Source organism: Triticum urartu, chromosome 7, assembly GCF_003073215.2.
Source record: "Triticum urartu cultivar G1812 chromosome 7, Tu2.1, whole genome shotgun sequence".
In the NCBI taxonomy this organism is placed as follows: domain Eukaryota; kingdom Viridiplantae; phylum Streptophyta; class Magnoliopsida; order Poales; family Poaceae; genus Triticum; species Triticum urartu.
In genome coordinates, this window is record NC_053028.1 from 433871964 (window position 1) to 433898113 (window position 26150).

Sequence of the window (26150 nt, forward strand, 5' to 3'; positions counted from 1 at the left end):
CTGGATCTTGGACTAGGAATAGTCTCTAAGAGCACCTCCAACAGCCACGCTAAAGAACGTGCGCGGTAAACTGCCCATTTAGCGTGCGCGGAAAGTTTTCGTGCGCTCCAGTCGAGACGGGAAACTAGCGCGTGGGGGAGAAAGTTGGCGGTCGCGCGCTAGATTTGGCGCACCGCTTCCGGCGCGCCTATAAATTGCGACGCTCGCCACACGACTATCCATAGTGCCACGCGCGCTCTTCCCCGCTTTCTCGCTGCTTCCTCTGCTTTCTCGCCGCTTCAGCACCCTGCCACCAACGCGCCACCACCATGCCACCATGCCGCCGCGCCGCCGGGGATCTTCGCGCTACCGAGGCGTCCGCGAGCGCCCCTCCGGCGCCTACTACGTTGAGATCCGGTCCGGCGACGTCCGCCTCGGCCTCGGCACGTTCGAGACCGCGCACGAGGCCGCCGGCGCGTACGACGCGGCGGCGTGGCGCCTAGAGAGGCCTCGTGCGCAGATGAACTTCCACGACGTCTACACGCGCGAGCAGGCGCAAGCCGTCGCCCCTCCGCCTCGTCTTATAACAAATCAGGACCAAGAGGAACACCGTCGGCGGCAGCGCCGCCTCCTCATCGTCGAGGAGGACGAGCGAGCCATGGCGGAGTGGCGTCAGCGCCACCCGGAGGACGTCGCCGACGAGAACGCCTTCTGGGCGGAGAGGACGGCAAGGCGCGGCACGGAGCGGGCGGACAGGCATCGGCGGAAGGCACTGGCCATATCGCAGTGCAATCTCGTTAACGCCGGTGGGAAGTCGTCCTTCTCGTCAGACGATGATCATTGGGATGACGTGTGGCTCGTTATCTCGGACAACACCAGCGAAGATGATGATGAGGACGACTCGAAGTAGGTTCTAGTTGCACCGTTTTTATTATGTAGTTGCACCGTAGTTCTTTTATCTATCTATACTATGAACTATGTACGCATTGTGAAATATCTATGTATCGTTTTTATCTATCTAACCTTTTATATATCTATATCTATGCATATACATCGTAGTCCAGAGTGTTTGTGCGAGAGAGCGCGCTGCATTTTAGCGCTCCTGCTGGAGCTATGCGCACGCTAAATTTATCGCGGCCGCTGGAGCCAGCGCTCCCCGCCGCGTCAAAGTAGGGGATCGATGCGCTGCAAACTGATTTTTAATGCGCTGCGCGTTGGACGTTGGAGATGCTCTAACGTTAACCGCCTGCTTACGAGCTAGTTAGACCTCGATCCGATCGAGTCTACACATGAAAGTCCGATCTAATTAGGGCATCTACAGCTAAGCTTGTTATTAATTAACTCCGGAGCTTGTGCTAGTGGAGTACTTACAGAGCAAACCAGTTAGCATACATACATTGGCACAGCTCCATACACGCATCGTACGCGCGCGCACACGGCCGGACGAAAGAACTAATGGCGAGGCCGCACGCCGTGGTGGTGCCGTTCCCGGGCTCCGGCAACATCAACCCGGCGCTGCAGCTGGCCAAGCTGCTGCACCGCCACGGCGTCTACATCACCTTCGTCAACACCGAGCACAACCACCGCGTCATGGAGACCACGGAGGGCGCCGCTGCCGTGCGTGGCAGCGAGGGGTTCCAGTTCGAGGCGATCCCGGACGGGCTTGTGGAGGCTGACCGGGACGCCGGGGACTATGACCTCGTCCTGTCTGCCGCCACGAGCCACCGGTGCGCGGGACCGCTGAGGGAGCTCATCCTGCGTGTCAATGGCAGGGCGGGCGTGCCACCGGTGACGTGCGTGGTGCCAACGGCGCTGATGAGCTTCGCGCTGGACGTGGCGCGGGAGCTGGGCGTGGCCAGCATGGTGCTCTGGGGAGGTAGCGCCGCATCGTTGATGGGTCACATGCGGCTCCGGGAGCTAAAGGAAAGAGGCTATTTGCCACTCAAAGGTAATACCAGAGCCAAATTATTAACCATGTTAGTATTTCACAAAAATGTGATGCCATTAATCGAATCATATGCTATACTCAATCACTAGAACGTGTGTGATTTTTACAGTGCATGTATTGTTCATCTTTACATCTTCAAAATTTACACACATGTACTATACATATGTGTTTGAATTTTTTTTTACTTCTGCTGTGTAAACGTATTATAAAAGTCATCTAAAACATATTACAAAAGTTTACAGAGGTGGATTTTTAAAAATAAAGAGCTTCATGAAACTCGTCCTCCATTTAGCATTTTCGGCCAAACTCCTCCCTATTGAGTGGCAACTCAATCGCCAAATCTATGATCAAAATAGGTGTTAGTGGGGAACATTTGAATTACACCTACCAAAATTCTTATGAAAGTCCTACGGTCTAAAAAATACTTCAAAATCGCTTCTGCATGAGGATTACCATAGCTAAGCTATATAACTGAGAATGCATTTCTAATCCAATTGACAATAAATACATAGAAGAGATAATTAATCTGTCATATGATTTATCTAAATTGTTATCTTATAGCCATGTTGCATGCTTTTATCACTGTTATATTGTTACTTTTTTAATTGACGCTTTGCGAACCAGTGAACCAACCCGTGATTAGACTAGCCACAGTGGGAGTAATTTCTAATATCGAGTCCAACTCGGCAAATCTGCTTATGTGGCAATGAGTTAATGAAGAGAGAGGTAGTTTGAATAACTTAGCTAGTTACTGTAACATCACATGTCCCAATGCAATATGCGTCTACAACCTAATAAATGAAGCTTTGCATGACACAACACTTAGGCTAGTCATAGTGGGGAGTAACTTAGACTAGTGTCATGCATATGACACTAGTCTTTGTTACTACCTTCATAGTGCAAAATAATATACAAGTAGTATCATAGATGATGCATTTATTACATCATAGACTCATTTTGCTTTGGGTTGCGTTATGTTACAGTAACATATTATGTTACTCCAAACACCTCTCTCCTTATTAACTCTATGCCACATAAGTAAACCTGTCTTGAAATGCGCTATGTTATTTGCTAAGTTACTCCCACTATGATCAGCCTTATGTTACTATCCACTATGTAGGTAGTAACATAGTCTAGGGATATGTGTATGTTATTACTGTATGTTACTCACCATTATGACTAGTCTTAGGAGTCTATTCTTATAGGGGTGCGCAAAAAAAACATTTTGTCATTGTGATCAATGCACATCGGAAGGGTCGTTCTGACTCATCAAGACCTCCCATTAAAATAGATCAATCATCTCGCTCAAGGTGCATATGCATGTGTAAGTGAGATTCTCTCACAAGCTATAAAAGTCAAAGTATTGCAAGATCAGCTTAATTAAGCGCTTAACTTGATGTTATGATCTAGGGTATACTTTACTTGTAACTATATATGAGCCCCGAGATCCGCTGATCTCTTTATCTAGTACTACATCCGTCCCCAATTAGAGCATCTCCAGCCGTTGGCCCCCAGGCAACTCGGGAAATCGCCGTCTGGGGCCGAACCGGCGCTAAATTCGGTCTGGGGGTGATCGCGTTCCCAACCGACGTCCCCAGGGTCAGCCCCAGGCGCCTGTTTTAAATTTTTTTAACATTTATTTGACTAAAATTCGGCGAACGGGACAAATATTCGGTGAAACAGTACATTACTTCGGCGAACTGATATAGTTTTTCACATAAATAAAATACTTAAGAGACCGCGACTACAAGTCGAATAACACACTGAGAGAGGCGAAGTCGCCGCCGTCAGCACCGCTTTCGTTGTCCTCGTCGTCCTTCTCCTCCTTCAGGCGGCCGCCCCTGCTGGACCCCTGCCCGGGGTCGCCCTAGCGGACCGGTGGCGGCGCATCGTCGTCGCTATCGTTGTCGAGGACGACGACGCCTCCCTCGTCGCGGCCGCGGCGCCGAGCGACGAACTGCTCAAAGGCGCGGTGCTGGTGCTCCAACTTCGTCCATGCTCAGTCTTCACGTGCCCACTTCATGGCCGCCGCGTCGTCAAGCCCTGACTCCGTCTTCACGCCGGCAAGCCCTGGCTCCATCTTCACCCAGCGAGCCCCCGCTACGTCTTCGGCTTGGCGAAGCGGGGAGGAGTCGAGGAGGAGGCGCGCCCGACCTTGTTGATGACGATGTCGGTGTTGCGGGTGCGCCGGCTGAGCGGCGTCTCCGCGAGCTCGGCCTTGACGCCGAACAACGCCGACGACCCAGATGAGTGGGAGGAGGAGCGGGAGGAGGAAGAAGAGGAGTCGGCCCTCCTCGGTATCCATTGGCCGCCGCTCCGGCGAGGGACCGGGGTGGCAGGGTACGTCAACAGCGGCTCGTTGCCGCCCTCGAGGTGCTGGAGTATGGCGTGGAGAGTGCGGCCGGGGGCGCCCCACCACAGGCGGCGACCCTTGCTGTTCTTGGTCCCCCGCACCACCGGCGCCCCGTTGGTGGAGGCCAGCCGCTCCGCCTGTCGACGCTGGAAGTACGCCGCCTATGCCTCGTGGTTGCCGGCGGCGTACTGCAGGAGGGCCCGCTGCTCCTCCGTCAGCGACGCCCGCACGCGGTCAACCTCGTCGGCGAAGTAGTCGGCGCGCGCGGTGACGTCGGGCAGCGGGGGAATGGGGACACCACCGGCGCTGAGCTTTCACCGCCCCGGCGTGTGCATGTCGGGAGGCGTCGGGCCGTTGGCCTCGAACAGCAGGTAGGCTTCCCACTCGTGTAATGAGTGGCGGCCGAAGCCATTGGCCGCTGCCCCATCGCCGGGGAACCTCTCGCCCATCGTCGCGGCTGGGCACGGGGAGAGAGGGGAGGAACGTCGGCGGCGGCGGCGCACGGGGAGAGAGAGAGCTCGGCGGCTGTGGGCGGGGTGCGGCCATAGGCGAGGGAAGGCGCTGCTTATATAGCGGCCGGGGGGTGTGGGCGTCCTGTGTACGCGTGGCGGGAGGTGGTGTGTCGCCGCGCCGCGCCGCCCGTGAGGAATCAATGGAAGGCTGACCGGCGGCAGCCTTGGCATTGCTTCCCCGTGAGAAACCGAGATGATGAGGACGACGAGGCGCAGGGGTCGGGTCGCTGACTCGGCGGGCCCGCCGTTTTTTCGCGTCAAAAATGATTGCCCCAGCGCCCCTGTTGGGGAACATAGCATGCAATTTCAAAAAAATCCTACGATCACGCAAGATCTATCTAGGAGATGCATAGCAACGAGACAGGGAGAGTGTGTCCACGTACCCTCATAGACTGAAAGCGGAAGCGTTATGTTAACACGGTTGATGTAGTTGAACGTCTTCACGATCGAACTGTCGGTTCTATATCTGGCTTATCTCGTAGTAGGGGTCCTAAGCTAGGCGTCTTGGAGCGATGGTAACATGGACACAGGATTTACCAGTTTATCTTCGGTCGTCGGTCTTGAAAACGGGTTCAAGAAATCTTCTCATCTTCGATCTTGAGGATCGCCGAAGTGAATCCGAAGAGTATACACGTTGGGTATCCAAGGAGCCCCTTTTAAGTTTTCAGCCTTCATCAATGCGTTGTTATTGTTATGCCACACCTCGGGTTTGAAGTTGTTTCCGGGCAGCAATGTCCTCTTGCGTCTGAGCTGCAATGCCGGACTGCATGTGAGGTATCCTCTTGCAGCCGAACTCCAACGTCGGACTGTATCCAAGCTCCATTGCCGGACTGTAGCCGAGCTCCAACGCCGGACTGCAACTAAGGTGGCACATAGTAACTCATGTTTGAAAAAGTTTGAAGCAATTTATCCGAGCTTAACGCTGAAAAGTTCTCTATGGAGCCAGCCGCTCGCGGCCGAGCTTTATGCCGGAAACATCCTATATGGATTTAGTCACTTGCATCCGAGCTTTATGTCGGATTACTTTCGAGTTGTGAAATTTATTTACTGATGAGATGTATATAGCCAGTAGCCCTCAAGGTGTGTGTCGGCCTAAAACCCGAGATGCGCATTAGAGGAGATAGTGATCAGCGAACGGGCCCTTGAGAGAGGGTTTTGAGAAGTCACCGTAATATATTAGCTTGATGCCGGATAGGTCCCAGATGATGCCTATTGTTGTCCGAAGACGCGTTTGCCCATAGTTCGGTCAAGTCGAACACTGAGCCCTTTGAATTTTCTGCATTGAATAGGCAATGCAGTAGCCCCCGAGACACTGGTCGGATGGCAACACCATATCAGGGGATCGTTGTGCCCCTTTAATATTAGTAAATTATAAGCTCGAAGCCCAGTAGCCCCCGAGCCTTAATGCGGGCACGGGTGGCCGAATTAAGGATCGATATCCGGAGTAAAATCACAAATTATGTGTAATGATTCTATGTATCCAAGTACTCTACATCATTAATGCTCGGATCCGCATTGTACAAAAACCTTGTTGACCGACCATCGGCTTCAACCTCTTCGGCCAGTAGCCGAGGAGTGTTTCCTACTTTATAAAGCCGTTATAAGGGCAAAGATTTACGGAAAACAAGGCAATCCGGCCATACGGTTTTATAAACAAAGGTATGTAGAGAGATATGAAACATCTTTCAAAGAAAATAATCCCGCTATCGGTTCCTTTCTTTGGGTTGTCATGATGATCATGATCATGAAACCTCACCTCTGATCCATGTGGGAGGAAAATATTGAGGATTCAGTTTGGGGAAAGTTCCCGAACTCTATGGTATTAATGAACCAAAATTTTCACTTCCGTCGTTGCCGACCAATTATATCCTTTAAGATCGCTAGCTTTCGGCTTCACCCATTCTGAGGTAGTAACAATCACAGAGGTGCTCCCTTTACCGCCTAGCCAAACAATCGGGAACATAGGGGTAAGCACAAGAGCCAGACAACCCAGCTTGGCCAAAATCATAAGTCAAATTGATGCATATATATGGCTTTATAACGATGATTACGGAAGGCAGCCTGAGGGAGTCCTGGATTAGGGGGTCTTCGGACAGCCGGACTACCTCCAATGGCCAGACTGTTAGACTATGAAGATACAAGATTGAAGACTTCGTCTCGTGTCCGGATGGGACTCTACTTGGCGTGGAAGGCAAGCTAGGCAATACGGATATGGATATCTCCTCCTTTGTAACCGACCTTGTGTAACCCTAACCCTCTCCGGTGTCTATATAAACCGGAGGGTTTTAGTCCGTAGGACAACAATCATAACATACAATCATATCATAGGCTAGCTTCTAGGGTTTAACCTCTCTGATCTCGTGGTAGATCTACTCTTGTACTACTCATATCATCAATATTAATCAAGCCGGACGTAGGGTTTTATCTCCATCAAGAGGGCCCGAACCTGGGTAAAACATCGTGTCCCCTGCCTCCTGTTACCATCCGGCCTAGACGCACAGTTTGAGACCCCCTACCCGAGATCCGCCGGTTTTTACACCGACATTGGTGCTTTCATTGAGAGTTCCTCTGTGTCGTCGCCGTTAGGCTTGATGGCTCCTACTATCATCGATAGCGATGCGGTCCAGGGTGAGTCTTTTCTCCCTGGACAGATCTTCGTATTCGGCTGCTTTGCACTACGGGCTAATTCGCTTGGCCATCTGGAGCAGATTGAAAGCTACGCCCCTGGCCATCAGGTCAGATTTGGAAGTTTGAACTACACGACCGACATCCGCGGAGACTTGATCTTCGACGGATTCGAGCCACAGCAGGGTGCGTCGCACTGTCGTGATGGGTATGACCTAGCTCTGCCACCGAACAGTACCCCAGAGGCCGCGCCCGCATCAGCTCCGACCCTTAGCTCGGAGCCAACTGTGCCAATCAAGGACGGGTGGCTAGACACCGCCTCAGGGGCTGCAGTCTCGACGACGATCGAGCCAAACACCAGCATAATCCTCCGCACAGCCCGTGACTCCAAGGTGCCGGACTCTTTTTCTGACTCCGAACCATCCGCGCCCCTGCCAATCGAATCCGATTGGGCGCCGGTCATGGAATTCACCGCCGCGGATATCTTTCAGCGCTCGCCCTTCGGCGACATTCTGAATTCACTAAGGTCTCTCTCTTTGTCAGGAGAGCCCTAGCCGGATTATGGCCAACGGGATTGGGATGCGGACGACGAAGAAATTCTACGCCCACCCACCACCCACTTCGTAGCCACTGTCGATGATTTAACCGACATGCTCGACTTCGACTCTGAAGACATCGACGGTATGGACGACGATGTAGGAGACGAACATGAACCAGCACCTATAGGGCACTGGAAAGCCACCTCGTCATATGACATATACATGGTGGATACACCCAACGAAGGCAATGGCGACGAGATCGCAGAGGGATGACCCCTCCAAGAAGCAACCCAAGCGCCGACGTCAGCGGCGCCGCTCTAAGCCTCGCCAAAGCAAAAGTGGTGATACCGGCACAGGAGATAATAACACTCCGGATAGTGCTGAAGACAACAACAATCCCCTCCAGCAAGATTTAGAGCAGGAGGACGAAGGAGCCAGCTCTCCTGAGAGAGCGGCAGACAAAGAGGAGGAGGATGATCACATGCCCCCCTCCAAAGATGAGGCAAGCCTCAGCGACGATGAATTCGCCGTACCAGAGGATCCCGTCGAACAATAGCGCTTCAAGCGCCGGCTTATGGCCACGGCAAATAGCCTGAAGAAAAAGCAGCAGCAGCTTCAAGCTGATCAAGATCTGCTAGCTGACAAATGGACTGAAGTCCTCGCGGCTGAGGAATATAAACTCGAGCGTCCTTCCAAGAGTTACCCAAGGCGCAGGTTACTACCCCGACTGGAGGAAGAAGCGTATGATACGGCTGATCGGCCACCTTGTGGCCGCGATAGAGAGGCATTCCAGCCAAAAGCTCAGCCTCCACCCCAACGCCATTCAAATAAAAAGGCATGGGGAGATACGCCAGACCTGCGAGACATATTGGAGGACAAGGCAAAGCATTCAAGATCGATCTACGGATCACGAGGGCGCACCACTCTGCGAGACGACAAACATCACGCTGGATACAGTAAAAGCAAATCCGGTCGGGCCGAACACAGCGGGCAAGACCCATTCGAGCTGTGTCGCGATATAGCCTAATACAGAGGCGCCGCATACCCCTTATGCTTCACAGACGAAGTAATGGAACATCAATTCCCAGAAGGTTTCAAACCTGTAAATATTGAATCATACGATGGCACAACAGATCCCGCAGTATGGATTGAGGATTTCCTCCTCCACATCCACATGGCCCGCGGCGATGACTTACACGCCATCAAATACCTCCCACTAAAGCTCAAAGGACTAGCGCGGCATTGGCTTAACAACTTGCCAGCGGACTCCATTAGCTGTTGGGAAGATCTGGAAGCCACATTCCTCGACAACTTTCAGGGCACTTATGTGCGACCACCAGACGCCGATGATTTAAGCCACATAATTCAGCAGCCAGAAGAGTCGGCCAGGCAATTCTGGACTCGGTTCCTTACAAAGAAAAATCAAATCGTCGACTATCCGGATGCGGAGGCCTTAGCGGCTTTCAAGCACAACATCCGAGACGAGTGGCTAGCCCGGCACCTTGGTCAGGAAAAGCCGAAATCTATGGCAGCTCTCACGACGCTCATGACCCGCTTTTGTGCGGGAGAAGACAGCTGGCTGGCTCGCAGTAATAACATATCAAAGAACCATGGTACCTCAGATACCAAGGACGGCAATAGCAGGTCACATCGCAACAAGCATAAGCGCCGCATTAACAGCGAAAATACTGAGGATACGGCAGTCAATGTCGGATTCAAAGGCTCTAAACCTGGTTAGCGGAAAAAGCCATTCCAACAAAGTACGCCGGGTCCATCCATCTTGGACCGTATACTCGATCGCTCGTGTCAAATACACGGCACCCCAGACAAGCCAGCCAATCACACCAACAGGGATTGTTGGGTGTTCAAGCAGGCCGGCAAGTTAATTGCCGAAAATAAGGACAAGGGGCCGCATAGCGATGACGAGGAGGAGCCCCGGCAGTCGCACACTGGAGGACAGAAGAGGTTTCCCCCGCAAGTGCGGACGGTGAACATGATATACACAACCCACATCCCCAAGAGGGAGCGGAAGCGTGCGCTTAGGGACGTATATGCGTTGGAGCCAGTCGCCCCAAAGTTCAACCCTTGGTCCTCCTGTCCGATCACCTTCGATCGCAGGGACCACCCCACTACTATCCGTCATGGCGGATTCGCCGCACTGGTCCTATACCCAATCATCAACGGATTTCACCTCACTCGAGTCCTTATGGACGGCGGCAACAGCCTGAACCTGCTTTATCAGGACACAGTGCGCAAAATGGGTATAGACCCCTCAAGGATCAAACCCACAAAAACGACCTTTAAGGGCGTCATTCCAGGCGTAGAGGCCCATTGCACAGGCTCAATTACACTGGAAGTGGTCTTCGGATCCCCGGATAACTTCCGAAGCGAAGAGTTAATCTTCGATATAGTCCCGTTCCGCAGTGGTTATCACGCGCTGCTCGGGCGAACCGCATTTGCTAGATTCAATGCGGTACCACATTATGCATACCTCAAGCTCAAGATGTCAGGACCTCACGGAGTTATCATAGTCAATGGAAACACAGAGCGCTCTCTCCGAACAGAGGAGCACACCGCGGCCCTCGCAGCAGAAGCGCAAAGCAGCCTCTCAAGGCAATCAACCAGTTCGGCGTCTCAAAGCCCGGACACCTTCAAGCGCGCTCGGGGCAATCGGCAAATAGGCCGCCCGGCGCGATCTGAGCTCGCGTAGCAATACGGCGGCCACCCCAATCCCAGCACAACGGCGATATTCGTGCCGCGCGTACATAATTACGCATTAAAAATACCATGGACACAGGTGGGGAGGGGGGCACAACTGCGGCACGCCCCAAAATGGGGCCTAAACCACACTAGGGGCTTCCCGTTTGGTTATTTTTCTTTTTTCTTTCAGGACCTTAATCTCTGGAGACACTGTCCAGCAGCACTATTGCCGAACACATGATACAGCAACCAAGGAGGCAGATAGCTACGTTATACCACGGAATTCCCAGGTTGATTACAGTAATGAGCGAAATTGTAGCGACCCGACCCGAATGGATCAAGTCTCTGTGCTTATGTGTCATCCCTGGATCAGTATGCTGACACACACAGTACTCGAAGGATTTATAACAGAGGTAAATCACATGTATAAAGTAACGTAAATACTATTACCTCAAACCATATAGCGGAAGCAACAAGGTTGTGGTTTCCCATCAACACCAACGGCAAAGTTGAGTGTAGAAACCGTAACCCTAACGTATCACTTACTCGTCGTAAGAAACCTGCAACATAAGACGTTGCAGCCCGAAACGGGTCAGTACATTGAATGTACTGGCAAATTCACACCATAGAGAATAATGAACAATGGCTATCACTATATGCATATTTGGCTGGTGGAAAAGCTCTATGGTTATAAGGTTTTTGCGTAAAGCCAATTTTTCCCTACTGCAAAGGAATAAATTTTAATTAACTATCATGGTGGTTGTGAAACATCGAGAATGGTTGACAGCATTCTCAATCCCAATTAAAAATAATTAAAACCCAACAACATTAATTAGGAGTAACGTGATGAGATTCACAATGATATTCAAGTACTAGATACTCAAGTTGTCCATAACCGGGGACACGGCTAATCATGATTAGTTTGTTACTCTGCAGAGGTTTGCGCACGTTTCCCCACAAGACTCGATCGCCTCCGTTTGGTTTCTCGCACTACATGGTGTTTGAGAAGACGGATGACCGAGACAGTCTTTCAGAAGCGCTAGCACCTTACATGTGGGGTAGACCGTACCACCTACAACCCCTACATCTGCTAGTCCACCCCGTAAGAGTTCGCACAACTTAGTCAACTATGCCAGAGCCCATAGTAGCATGTGGCTGCACACGGAAGTTTCTAGCATGAAAGATCTTATGATCCCTTTGAGCCTGGGTGGCGGTCCAAAAAAAACAGGCAAGTCCTGATAGACATCAGGTGCCTCAATCCACCCAGATGTGTGTTAGGTTGCCACCTTAGATAAACCATTAAAATTATCAATCTCACATCTGTCATGGATATCACTCACCCAATCCACGTCTACTAGCATAGCATGGCATAATAAGCAAACGTAGAAGTAACTCCCAAAGGTTTCATAATAATACAGGTAATAGGTACTACCTCATCTACTTCCCATCCCACAATTTAATTAGATCCTAATCATGCAATGTGTGAGGATTGATCTAATGCAATAAAACATGGGTTGTAGAAAAGGTATGATCAAAGTGTGAACTTGCCTGCAATGTTGATGAAGATGATTCGCACTCAAAACTCTTGATAGATCTACTCGTCACACTCCGGTCAATCTATCGTAAGAAAACAATAGTAACCACACAATAAGTACTCATCTAATGCACAAGTAAAACTCGAACAAGAGAACGAACCAGATAGTTCAACTTAAGAACTCCGGTTGCAAAGAAAGAAAGAACCGAACAAACGACGGAAAACGGCGGAAAAAACAACTCGGTTCTAGCAAGTTGAAACTAGGTCAAATTTTACTAGCGCAAAAACTTGTTCAAGTTGATTAGACGGAACGGCGGTTTCGAGACGAAAACTCCAGGCGCTTGAATCACCTGATTCCGATAAACGAGCGAGAAGATAAACTAGAACGAAGATCGGATCTGAGATCGCGATCGCGGAATAAATCCGACGAGAAGAAAAAGAAGAACGGTTATACGAACGGACGTTCGTTAACCTAGAAGAATCCGGTGATCACGTTCGTTAGGACGAACGGTCCGGCGAACGGTCCAAAGGCAACTAAATCGGAAAAGAAAACGAATCCGATCTAGGGTTTCGGAGAAGAAAACCGAAACGAAAAACCGATCTAGAAAACCGGAACGGTTTAGGAAGAATCGGAGAGAAAACGAATCGGTAGAGAAGAAAAGAATCGGAACGGTTTATAAGAAACCGAACCGAGGGAAAGAAGAGACGCGGCGCGGTACCTCCGGCGAACGGCGGCGACGGCGGCGTTGACGCAGGGCGGCGGCGGCGCGGTGACGCATGGCGGCGGCGGCGGTGTATGGCGGCGTTGGGCGCGGCGGCGATGCACAAGGGCGGCGGCGCGGGTGAGGCGGCGGGCGAGGCGGCGTGGCGCGGTTGAGGGGCGCGGCGGCGGGTGAGGGGTGGCGGCGGCGGTGTAGGCGCGGCGGCGGCGGACGCAGGGCGGCGGCGGTGAGGGCAAGGTGCGGCGGCGGGCGGCGCTAGGGCACAAGGGCGGCGGCGCGGGTGAGGCGGCGGGCGAGGCGGGGTGATGGTGAGGTGGTGGTGCGGCGGCGGCGGTGGGCAAGGTGCGGCGCGGCGCGGTGATGGTGAGGCGGCTTAGGCGCGGGGCGGCGGTGACGCAGGGCGCGGGGTGGAGCTGCGTGTTGCTGCTTGTTGCGGCTTTGATTTGATGTGTTTAGAGGGGGGTGCTTGAGTATTTATATGGGTGAGGGGAGACAAAACTTAAAGTAGGGGGCAAGGAATAAGAATAGGAATAGGAAAGATCTAGAAAAATAAACGGAAGTAGGACAAAAGTCCTACTAGGATTTCCTAAAAGAAAGAGGCGGCGGCTCCCTGGCGCCTGGCGCCTGCGCACGGGGAGGTTGGGGCGCTAGCGATGGCCTTGGCCTCGGCCGGCTGGTGGCTTGGGCCTTTGGCCCAAGGCGCTGCAGTTTTTTTTTAAACAGATCCGCGCTCGGAAAAACACAGAAAAACAAAATCTATCGGACTCCAAAACTAATAAAGTAAATTTTCCCCCACTCCTAAAAATGAGCCGAACAAAATGAACTTTTCTCCGGGCCTAAAATAAAATTTTCAAAAACGCGCATTTTTCCCTATCCAAATAAAATGCGAATAAACACCGAAAAACAAAATTTGATCTATTTATTAAATCTTCATTTTTCCTATATTTTGGGAAAGTCATATTATTCCCTCTCTTATATTTTTGACGTCGGAAAAATAATTGAAGATGAAATAAATAAATCAAATGACCCTCTTTTCAAAATTTGAGAAAACTCAAATATGAAAATAACGAAATCTCCAACTCTTTCCGGAGGTCCTTGAGTTGCGTGAAATTTCTAGGATCGACCAAAATGCAAGAAAAAGATATGCTTGACGGTCTAATGTATTCCAATTTGAAAAAAAAATAAATTTAAAAGAACTTTGAATTTAATTCTTTGAAACTCCCAACTCATATTTCATAATTTGAAGAAGTCATTTTATCTTCTCTCGTGAAAATCATTGAGTTGCTTAAAGTTTCTGAATTGGAAATATTTTCAAATGAAATTCAAATATTTTCAACACCCCTTGTCATTTAAATAAATGGAAGAAGTCATGTCATCTTCTCTCCGGGGTTTTGTGTTGAAAAGAATTTGAATTCACGAAGATCAGAAAACCAATATGAAAGTTTGGGAAAGTCCTTTTATTCCCTCTCATTTAACTTTCAAAAAGAATTCGAATTTCACTCAATTCACGCAATCAATCAAACAATCAATCAATCTATCTATGTGTTTATAACATTCCAAAATTTAGAATTTTGGGATGTTACAAACCTACCACCCTTAAAAGGAATCTCGTCCTCGAGATTCGGAGAGGCTAGCAAGAAATAGGTTAGGGTTTGGGGGTCTCCAAAAAAATCCATCAATCGTCTCCGGGGTCTGGGGTGCTACCACCCTTAGAAACATCATTACTGTTCCATCAAAACTCATATACTTCATCCATATTCTTGACAGCGTCGGTCTTCTCAAATCCTCGAGAAAATTTCTTCTCTGAGCTCTTCAGGTAGTGGCATAACCTTTACCACAATTTTTCTATCCTTCATCTAGGTAAGGTTCTTCCGAGATTGGGTCTTCTTAGCTGACGGGTCTGGCGCCAAAACTAAACAACTATCGATATCTCATGGTGGTCAACAATTTGTGGTTTCTCCTGCAGGAAATGGGTCTGGGTTGATCCTCACCGTATAACCTACGGTTGGCAAAAAGCTGCCATGTACAAGGGAAAAATTCTTATACCATTCTAAGGTTTAACAAGGTTTAATATCGTCGTCTCTCTACTATAGGCAAGCCACTCAGATTTACCATCCCATATAGCAAGGCGAATAATAAGAGTAAGTCGGTATGGTGATCAATCCATCCCGCACCCAAATCATTACCATGTATACAGTTTAGCGAATCTCGCATTCTAACACTCGGTCATCCTCACAAGCATTGCAGAATTTCTCTTGTCGACGAACCAAGTTCGGATAATCCATTGATTCTGCAAGCCAGACATACAACTATCGTTCCTTCACAACTCTCAGGTTTTGCGTAACTCCTATAAGATCGTCTGTCGATAAAATCGTAACTTCTTCCAGGGTTTTTCCTTCAGCAAGAATGTGCTTGCTTCTTCGCAGGTCCTGGGCCTGTGGGTTATGGCCCATCTCATCACTTATAGTCCTTGAACTTATCATCGGGCAACTGTTCATTATTCCAACATCCAACTTCCAGCTTCCTAGCATACTTAAATCCATCCAATTGTACTGTCTTCCTTCCTTCTATTGGCACCAAACTAAGTCTTGGTTACTCAGACTCATCAAGGAGTTTCCATTGATCCATATTTCCAACATCATACCTCCTTTATATCCAATAGTAATTCATCTCTTCATCCTCATGGATTATTCCGCATACCGAGATAAAACTTATACTTATGAAGTCCATATTCCACTTCGTGGAACATCATTATCCTTTCCGCGGTCAAGCGTCCTTACAGGGGAATATTGGCCATCTCTGCATGGCACTTCTTCAACTGGGAAACGTGAAACACATCTTGAACTCCTGACAGTCCTTCGGGTGACTCCAACTTGTTGGCCACTTCTCCATACGCTCCAAAACTCGGTATGGTCCTACAAATCTCGGGGCTAACTGTCCCTTAACTCCAATCCGTTTAACTCCTCGCAGAGGGAACACATGAAGACATGCTCTATCTCCAATATCATAGACTATCGCCTTGAGTTTTGAGTCTGCACAACTCTTCTGCCTGGACTGAGCTACCTTCAGTCGATTTTGAATAAACTTAACATTCTCTTTTGACTCCTTGATCACAGTTGGTCCAAACCACTGTCGGTCTCCAACTTCATCCCACATACTCTTGGGGCATCATACATATCGAGACAAAACTCGTATTCATTTTGTCCAAAATCCACGCAGTGGAGTATCTTTATCCTTTCTGGGGGTCAAAGGTTCTTACAAGGTACTACCACCCTTAAAATGCACAAATCTTCCATAGACCATATTTCTCTTATCCTCAAAAATGGTCAAAATCCTCCTTCATAGAGTAGCAACTCATAAAATCCATATCAGTACCAACGATGCTACTTTATTCCTTCTCAAATGATTACAATCTCTCGTTTCTCCATTACATGTCTCAACTCAATACCTCAATATAAAATAAAAATGTTCTCACTTCTACTACTCCATTTCTTTTGTTGCAAACTCAACTATTTATCACAAGTCTCCTTCTCCTTCGGACAACCTCTGGCAAAGTGCACTGCTCCATTACAACGGAAACATATTACTTCGGGCAAGTTTCGAGGTTTCCTTGTGATTATATAGCCTACTTGGGTCCTTGGCTTCCTTTGTGGGCAATTGCTGAGGTAGTGCCCTGACTCCTTGCATCTGTAACAGATGATATGACTCAGGTTCCTCCTGGGCTCCAATCGGTTTCTCTTCCTGGACCTTTCCATTCCAATCATGGCTTCTATTTCCTGTGGGTCATATTCTACTTCCTCTGTCGGGAATTCTACTAGATTCCCATTCATACAATTCTGGGAGATGTGTCCTTCTTCCCCACATGAATAGCAAGATTTAGTGCAGGGTTTACTCGGGTCCTCTTTACGTGTGTCTTCCACATCTTCCTTCATCACGGGTTCCTTTAAAATTTCCATGAGGGCTTCTTTCATTACTTCGTTCTTCTGCTGGATGGTTCGTTGTACCAAGGGGTAAATGTGACACTGTGCAGGGTAGTGGGTAGTCCCTTCACACAAGAAACAAGTGATCTGCCTAGTTGGGCATTCTTCAGCTGGGTGACTTCCTTCACAATTAGGGCATTCATCCTCGTGTTATTTATGGGTGTGTCCGATTTCTCCACAAATCTTGCATGCACAATGTTTCTTCATATCCTTTCCATAGGTCTTCAACTTCTGGGAAACAAGCCGAGACTTTGGCAGAGTCAACTTAAATTCTTTCCAAGTGGTTACTCTTTGCCATCCATTGATGGTTTGGTACATCCTCCACCAAGTAGCAGCACCTCTTTCAAAGCATTGAAGAGCATGCTGGGCCATATCCTTTCTGACTATAGGGTTGTTCTCCATATGATCCTCCATGTTCTGAATCCATCGGTCCGTCTCCAATTGACTCATCGGTCCAGAAAATATAAGCTCATCTTCATTTATCCTCTATTGGGTCCATGGGTTTTGGGGTGAGATAAGAGAGATCAAGAGAGAGGGATACACAAAATGCAAACAACAGTTTTGAAAAGACAGATTTTTGTTGTGGCTGTCGAAAAACATCAAACAAGTGATAGCTCACAATCGTCGCATCTAACGTAGGTATATAACAGGGGTTTGGTCTTCTAAAGGTCAATAAATCTTCAACGTCTCCAAACTCTTCAAGCCTTGTTCATGCCTCCAATGGCTTCTTTCGGTCGTGCTTGATCTTTCTCAAGTCCTTTTGCCAGATCAACTCTGTTGACGCGAAGTCTCTCATGACATCCTTGAATATTCTGGAGATGCATTTCAAACTTCTGGGTTTCAACATCCTTGGCATGAGCCATGGTCATACTATCCTTCCGTTCCTGATAAATCTCCGGTATCTCGAGGTTGTAGCTCCTCCAGATTGGCTACTTTCAGCTTTTGGTTCCTGGGTTCTTCACGAAATGCTCCTTGTCAAAATACGGCTTCTTGTAGCTCCACCTTAAACTTCTTGATGTACTACTCCAGACCCTGGTGTTACACCGGCTAAGGTTAAAACTTCATCTTACTATTAGGTGCTCCATCAGCCTTCTTCCATCAAATCCATTCTGAAGAAATGCATCCTTAACTCAGCACGGTGACAATAGCATTAGCGGGTGATAACATCACGGATAACCGTGTTTCTGCCCTTGTCATTGCCATGAGCTATCTTCCATAGTTGATATCCCCTGCCTTAGGGTTTTCTTGACAAAACTTTGAGTTCTCAACTCTCCATATTTTGAACTTTCTCCAATACACCTTGATCTCGGGTATTGACAACTTCCATAGTCTTCCAAGTTCCATAAGGGTAGCCTTCCTAGGTCATACAAATCTGGGGATTCTTCGGAGCCTTCAAATTCTACTTGTCTTCGGTCTTCAACCGTTGTAGTTTCCATTATCATAATGTATGGTAAAATCTCCTTCATTCCATAGTGGTCTCAGTTGTCCGATATCTTGTACTTCTTGGAGTGGTCTCATCCGTCGAATCTTCGAATGGTCAAAAGGGGAAAGGGGTATGGTCTCACTAAAGGGAATTTTTGAATAAGCTCAGAAGAGAAGAGAGGTAAAAGGTCTTTTTGAAAGGGAAAGTTGTAGAGAAAAAATCTTTGCTATGGGCTTGCCAGTTTCTAGGGTCACGTCCTACAGTCAACATGTGCTCTGATACCATCTTGTAGCGACCCGACCCGAATGGATCAAGTCTCTGGGCTTATGTGTCATCCTTGGATCAGTATGCTGACACACACAGTACTCGAAGGATTTATAACAGAGGTAAATCACATGTATAAAGTAACGTAAATACTATTACCTCAAACCATATAGCGGAAGCAACAAGGTTGTGGTTTCCCATCAACACCAACGGCAAAGTTGAGTGTAGAAACCGTAACCCTAACGTATCACTTACTCGTCGTAAGAAACCTGCAACATAAGACGTTGCAGCCCGAAACGGGTCAGTACATTGAATGTACTGGCAAATTCACACCATAGAGAATAATGAACAATGGCTATCACTATATGCATATTTGGCTGGTGGAAAAGCTCTATGGTTATAAGGTTTTTGCGTAAAGCCAATTTTTCCCTACTGCAAAGGAATAAATTTTAATTAACTATCATGGTGGTTGTGAAACATCGAGAATGGTTGACAGCATTCTCAATCCCAATTAAAAATAATTAAAACCCAACAACATTAATTAGGAGTAACGTGATGAGATTCACAATGATATTCAAGTACTAGATACTCAAGTTGTCCATAACTGGGGACACAGCTAATCATGATTAGTTTGTTACTCTGCAGAGGTTTGCGCACGTTTCCCCACAAGACTCGATCGCCTCCGTTTGTTTTCTCGCACTACATGGTGTTTGAGAAGACGGATGACCGAGACACAGTCTTTCAGAAGTGCTAGCACCTTACATGTGGGGTAGACCGTACCACCTACAACCCCTACATCTGCTAGTCCACCCCGTAAGAGTTCGCACAACTTAGTCAACTATGCCAGAGCCCATAGTAGCATGTGGCTGCACACGGAAGTTTCTAGCATGAAAGATCTTATGATCCCTTTGAGCCTGGGTGGCGGTCCAAAAAAAACAGGAAAGTCCTGATAGACATCAGGTGCCTCAATCCACCCAGATGTGTGTTAGGTTGCCACCTTAGATAAACCATTAAAATTATCAATCTCACATCTGTCATGGATATCACTCATCCAATCCACGTCTACTAGCATAGCATGGCATAATAAGTAAACGTAGAAGTAACTCCCAAAGGTTTCATAATAATACAGGTAATAGGTACTACCTCATCTACTTCCCATCCCACAATTTATTAGATCCTAATCATGCAATGTGTGAGGATTGATCTAATTCAATAAAACATGGGTTGTAGAAAAGGTATGATCAAAGTGTGAACTTGCCTGCAATGTTGATGAAGATGATGCGCACTCAAAACTCTTGATAGATCTACTCGTCACACTCCGGTCAATCTATCGTAAGAAAACAATAGTAACCACACAATAAGTACTCATCTAATGCACAAGTAAAACTCGAACGAGAGAACGAACCAGATAGTTCAAATTAAGAACTCCGGTTGCAAAGAAAGAAAGAACCGAACAAACGACGGAAAACGGCGGAAAAACAACTCGGTTCTAGCAAGTTGAAACTAGGTCAAATTTTACTGGGGCAAAAACTTGTTCAAGTTGATTAGACGGAACGGCGGTTTCGAGATGAAACTCCAGGCGCTTGAATCACCTGATTCCGATAAACGAGCGCGAAGAAAAACTAGAACGAAGATCGGATCTGAGATCGCGATCGCGGAATAAATCCGACGAGAAAAAAAAGAAGAACGGTTATACGAACGGACGTTCTTTAACCTAGAAGAATCCGGTGATCACGTTCGTTAGGACGAACGGTCCGGCGAACGGTCCAAAGGCAACTAAATCGGAAAAGAAAACGAATCCGATCTAGGGTTTCGGAGAAAAAGAGATCGAAACGAAAAACCGATCTAGAAAACCGGAACGGTTTAGCGAAGAATCGGAGAGAAAACAAATTGGTAGAGAAGAAAAGAATCGGAACGGTTTATAAGAAAACCGAACCGAGGGAAAGAAGAGACGTGGCGCGGTACCTCCGGCGAACGGCGGCGACGGCGGCGTTGACGCAGGGCGGCGGCGGTGCGGTGACGCATGGCGGCGGCGGCGGTGTATGGCGGCGTTGGGCGCGGCGGCGATTCACAAGGGCGGCGGCGCGGGTGAGGCGGCGGGCGAGGCGGCGTGGCGCGGTTGAGGGACGCGGTGGCGGGTGAGGGGTGGCGCGGTTGAGGGACGCGGCGGCGGGTGAGCAAGGTGCGGCGGCGGCGCTAGGGCACAAGGGCGGCAGCGGCGCTAGGGCACAAGGGCGGCGGCGCGGGTGAGGCGGCGGGCGAGGCGGGGTGATGGTGAGGTGGTGGTGCGGCGGCGGCGGTGGGCAAGGTGCGGCGCGGCGCGGTGGTGGTGAGGCAGCTTAGGCGCGGGGCGGCGGTGACGCAGGGCGCGGGGTGGAGCTGCGTGCTGCTGCTTGTTGCGGCTTTGATTTGATGTGTTTAGAGGGGTGCTTGAGTATTTATATGGGTGAGGGAAGACAAAACTTAAGGTAGGGGGCAAGAAATAAGAATAGGAGTAGGAAAGATCTAGAAAAATAAACGGAAGTAGGACAAAAGTCCTACTAGAATTTCCTAAAAGAAAGAGGCGGCGGCTCCCTGGCGCCTGGCGCCTGCGCACGGGGAGGCTGGGGCGCTAGCGATGGCCGTGGCCTCGGCCGGCTGGTGGCTTGGGCCTTTGGCCCAAGGCGCTGCAGTTTTTTTTTAAATAGATCCGCGCTCGGAAAAATACAGAAAAACAAAATCTACCGGACTCCAAAACTAATAAAGTAAATTTTCCCCGATTCCTAAAAATAAGCCGAACAAAATGAACTTTTCTCCGGGCCTAAAACAAAATTTTCAAAAACGCGCATTTTTCCCTATCCAAATAAAATGCGAATAAACACCGGAAAACAAAATTTGATCTATTTATTAAATCTTCATTTTTCCTATATTTTGGGAAAGTCATATTATTCCCTCTCTTATATTTTTGATGTCGGAAAAATAATTAAAGATGAAATAAATAAATCAAATGACCCTCTTTTCAAAATTTGAGAAAACTCAAATATGAAAATAACGAAATCTCCAACTCTCTTCGGAGGTCCTTGAGTTGCGTGAAATTTCTAGGATCGACCAAAATGCAAGAAAAGATATGCATGATGGTCTAATGTATTCCAATTTGAAATAAATAAATTCAAAAGAACTTTGAATTTAATTCTTTAAAACTCCCAACTCATATTTCATAATTTGAAGAAGTCATTTTATCTTCTCTCGTGAAAATCATTGAGTTGCTTAAAGTTTCTGAATTGGAAATATTTTCAAATGAAATTCAAATATTTTCAACACCCCTTGTCATTTAAATAAATGGAAGAAGTCATGTCATCTTCTCTCCGGGGTTTTGTGTTGAAAAGAATTTGAATTCACGAAGATCAGAAAACCAATATGAAAGTTTGGGAAAGTCCTTTTATTCCCTCTCATTTAACTTTCAAAAAGAATTCGAATTTCACTCAATTCACACAATCAATCAAACAATCAATCAATCTATCTATGTGTTTATAACATTCCAAAATTTAGAATTTTGGGATGTTACAGAAATATTCGATTTCATATCATTCCTCAGCTTGCCCTTGGAAGGGACATAGTCCTACTCTTTGCTTATCGCACTATCTGTATCACCCTGCTTTAACACAATTTTTCAATAAACAATGCATGACATTACGACTATTATTGCATTCTTGTTATATATATATATATATATATATGTGTGTGTGTGTGTGTGTGTGTGTGTGTGTTCATTAATGACGTCTTGCAACCATACACTCTGGTACGGCCAATACACCAGGGGCTTACGTACCCCACAATGCGGTGTGAAAAGTCCGAACACTTTCACAAGTGCGGCACCCCGAACTTATAGCATTATATGCATCAGCTCCGAATCATGTCTTTGGTCAAATGTTGGGGTTTGCCCGGCTCCTATGTTTTGGTACCTTACGTTCCGCTCTATCGGCTAAGGTAGCGCTAGGAGAACTACTGCGATTGTGCCCCGGTTCTGCCGGGCTGAGCACCTCAGTAGAGAAAGCTAAAACTGACTGTCATGATAAGGTGAGAGACTGGTCGCTGTTCGGCGAGGTTTTTCGAGTCCCTAAAGACTTATGCCGCTTAGGGCGAGGGGCCGTCCCTGTCCGGCTTACAGGCGTGTATCGCGCCCCGAATTCGGCCTTCCGAATACCAGGGGCTTTGCCAAAATTTAAAATTATAGAATTCTATGGCTAAGTGAGAGTGATAAAGCATTATTAGTCTGGTTGCCTTGTTCGTTGTGCTGAGCACCTCTCTCGAAGGACCCAAACATGGGAACAAGAGTGCTCAGGTTTATCCCGAACACCCCAGCACTCGTGGCATGGGGGCAGAAGTCGAGGACTAGCCATCTCTTAGATTGGATAAACAGCCAAACAGAAGGTAATATTTTAAATTCCAACAAGCGTTGCATAGCGCATATGAAACAAGTTTTCATACATACAGGATAAAACGAGCAAGTTTCATTCAAATATTACATCTTTTGAACACTCGTCCGCGATGAGACGGGTGCCCGGCAGAACACCCTCGTAGTACATCTCGGGGTGGCGGTGCTCCTTGCCCTCTGGCGGCCCCTCCTTAATCAGCTTCATGGCGTCTAGCTTGACCCACTGCAATTTCACACGGGCGAAAGCCCGGCGTGCACCTTCAATGCAGACAGATCGCTTGACGACCTCCAGCCGCGGGCAGGCATCCACGAGCCGCCTCACCAGGCCGAAGAAGCTGTTCGGAAGGGCGTCGCCAGGCCACAACCGGACTATAAAGCTCTTCATGGCCTGATCGGCCGCCTTATGTAGCTCGACCATCTGCTTCAGCTGGTCGCTCATTGGCACCGGATGTTCGGCCTCGGCATACTGAGACCAGAACAGCTTCTCCGTCGAGCTTTTGTCCTCAGCCTGGTAAAATTGTGCGGCATCGGACACACTGCGGGGCAAATCTGCGAATGCTCCTGAAGAGCTCCGGATCCGGGTAAGTAATCGGTAATTTACTTTTACATGCTTGCTTTGCATATAGAAAGCCTTACCCGCCACTATCTTCTTCATCGCGTCGATCTCTTGGAGGGCCTTTTGGACTTCGGCTTTGGCGTTTTTTACACTCTCGAGGGCCGCGGCAAGCTTAGACTCCCGCGTCTTTGAGTCAAGCTCCAACGCCTCGTGCTTCGCCATGAGAGCCTAGAGCTCTTGCTGCACCTCGCCCACCCGAGCCTCGTGCTTCTCTCGCTCGGTGCGCTCCTTGGCCGCTTTATCTTCGGCCTCGGTTAGCGCTTGCTTCAGGGTCGCCACCTCGGTCGTGGCCCCTGACAAACATACAATGATCCTGTCATTTTGCAATCGCGTCCTTTTTATATATACCTATCTATAGACTGGGTATTACTTACCCTTGTTCTCCTCGAGCTGCCTCTTGGCAAGGCCGAGCTCTTTCTTGGACCCCTCGAGGTCCTGCTTCAGTACGGCGACCTTCGCAATTAGTGCGACGGATGCCAGTAGCGAAGCCTGCTTATGCATATTGACATACTTATATTAGACTCCTGCGATATTATTTGATCCTCTGTTCGGCTTTTCTTTGTGAACACCGAACAAAGCATCAGGGGCTACTGTCTATGCGGTAATATTTCTACTACATTTTAAAAACACTTAACTCAAAGCCTGTTAGAAGGCTGGCACAGGCTTCAGTCAATCCGCTCTTGGCGGACTGAACCTTCTGGATCACCGCACTCATGATAGTGCGGTGCTCCTCGTCGATGGAAGCACTGTGAAGCGCTTCCAGCAGATTGTCCGGTGCCTCTGGATGGACAGAGGTCACCGGCACAGGCGTTTTGCCCCTCTTAGAAGGAGGCCGCCTGCCCGAGTCCGGAACCGCTGGAGGGTCCGGCACGGTGTTCGGCTGAGGGCCGAACTCGGAGCTCTCGGGGCCCCCGTCCCCGCGGCTCCCGGAGTCCGGAAGGTCGCCTTGAGGCGCCTCCAGGACTGTCTCCCCTTGATTCGGTGCCTCTTGAGACAACACCTCGGCGTCGTCGGCAGGATGAGGGGAGGTGGTGGTCGGGACTGGATCGCTATCCATGTCCGACAAGCCCAAGGAGCCGTCCGATGATACATCGATACTGGCTCGTGGCGGCCTGCATAATTGCGTTCCGCGTTAGGGAAAGCAGTGCGACAAAGGAATCCTAGGAGTTACTTTGGTATCCGAATACTTACGATCTCCCCGGGGCCTTGACCCTAGGCAACCACTCGCCTTCGCCTTCATCGGCGGCGGTGGAACTGTCCAGAAGGAGAGTCCTTCCCTTCTTGGACCCTCCGGCCTCCCCGGTTGGGGCGGCCTTCCTTTTCTTGTCTCCCCCAGTCGGTGGGGGGCCATCTTCTTCTTCTTCTTCCTCGTCTTCGGGGGAAGAGTGCGCCGCAGAGTCATCGGACGGTGAGTCCGGCAACACCGGGCGTCGGGAACTCTTTCGGGTTCCCTTGGCCTTCTTGGTCTTCTCTGGCACCTTATAAGGGGCCGGAGTTAGCATCTTCGCCAGAAGAGCGTCTACGGGGCCTTCGGGCAAAGGAGCCGGACAGTCGATCTGTCCGGCCATCTTTTGCCAGTCTTGTCAAAGGTATGGGAGTTTAGATCCCGCATAGAGTCAATCTATATAAAAAAGTATCCTGTGAAAGGTAAAGCAGCTTACCGCACTGGCTTGGCGCTTCACGCTGAATCCGTGATCCTCAGTAATAGGGGGAGAGACCTTGGCACTTTTGAACAGCACCCTCCAGGCGTCTTCATGAGTCGTGTCGAAGAGCCTGTTCAGAGTCCGGTGCTGCGCCGGATTGAACTCCCACAAGGTGAACTCCCGTTGTTGGCACGGGAGTATCCGGCGGATGAGCATAACCTGGACTATGTTGACAAGCTTGAGCTTCTTGTCCACCATGTTTTGAATACATGTTTGGAGTCCGTTTAGCTCTTTCAAACTACCCCAGGACAGGCCCTTCTCTTTCCAGGAGGTGAGCCGCATGGGGATGCCAGATCGGAACTCGGGGGCCGCTACCCATGCGGGGTCGCGCGGCTCGGTGATATAGAACCACCCCGATTGCCACCCCTTTATGGTTTCCACAAAGGAGCCCTCGAGCCATGTTATGTTGGGCATCTTGCCCACCATGGCGCCTCCGCACTCCGCCTAGCGGCCGCCCACTACCTTCAGCTTGACATTGAAGGTCTTCAGTCATAGGCCGAAGTGGGGCTTGATGCGGAGGAAGGCCTCGCACACGACGATAAACGCCGAGATGTTGAGGATGAAGTTCGGGGCCAGATCGTGGAAATCCAGGTCGTAATAAAACATGAGCCCCCGGATGAAGGGATGGAGAGGGAATCCCAGTCCGCGGAGGAAATGGGTGAGGAATACCACCCTCTCATGGGGCCTAGGGGTGGGGATGAGCTGCCCCTCATCTGGGAGCCGGTGCGCGATGTCGTCGGGCAGGTATCCAGCTCTCCTCAGTTTCTTGATGTCTCCCTCCGTGACGGAGGAGACCATCCACTTGCCTCCTGCTCCAGACATGACTGGAGAAGGTCGA

At 49.1% G+C, this 26150-nt stretch overlaps 2 protein-coding genes across 2 annotated transcripts in view; both read left to right on the plus strand.

Annotated features, from left to right (window-relative positions):
* The first annotated feature begins 316 nt into the window (after positions 1–316).
* LOC125518457 (ethylene-responsive transcription factor RAP2-3-like) lies at positions 317–889 on the plus strand. Its single transcript, XM_048683291.1, has one exon. The coding sequence runs from the start codon at positions 317–319 to the stop codon at positions 887–889; it is 573 nt and encodes a 190-aa protein (XP_048539248.1).
* Positions 890–1357: 468 nt separating this feature from the next.
* LOC125525860 (UDP-glycosyltransferase 85A3-like) overlaps positions 1358–26150 on the plus strand; it is a 37064-nt gene continuing 12271 nt past the window's right edge. The window contains exon 1 of the mRNA XM_048690866.1: positions 1358–1927. Within this exon, the coding sequence (XP_048546823.1) occupies positions 1435–1927 (493 nt within the window). The 5' untranslated portion in view covers positions 1358–1434. The remainder of the gene's footprint in view (positions 1928–26150) is intronic.

Excerpts from the sequence above, each read along its gene's own strand:
- LOC125518457 (XM_048683291.1), top strand. The coding sequence starts at position 317 with ATGCCGCCGCGCCGCCGGGGATCTTCGCGCTACCGAGGCGTCCGCGAG.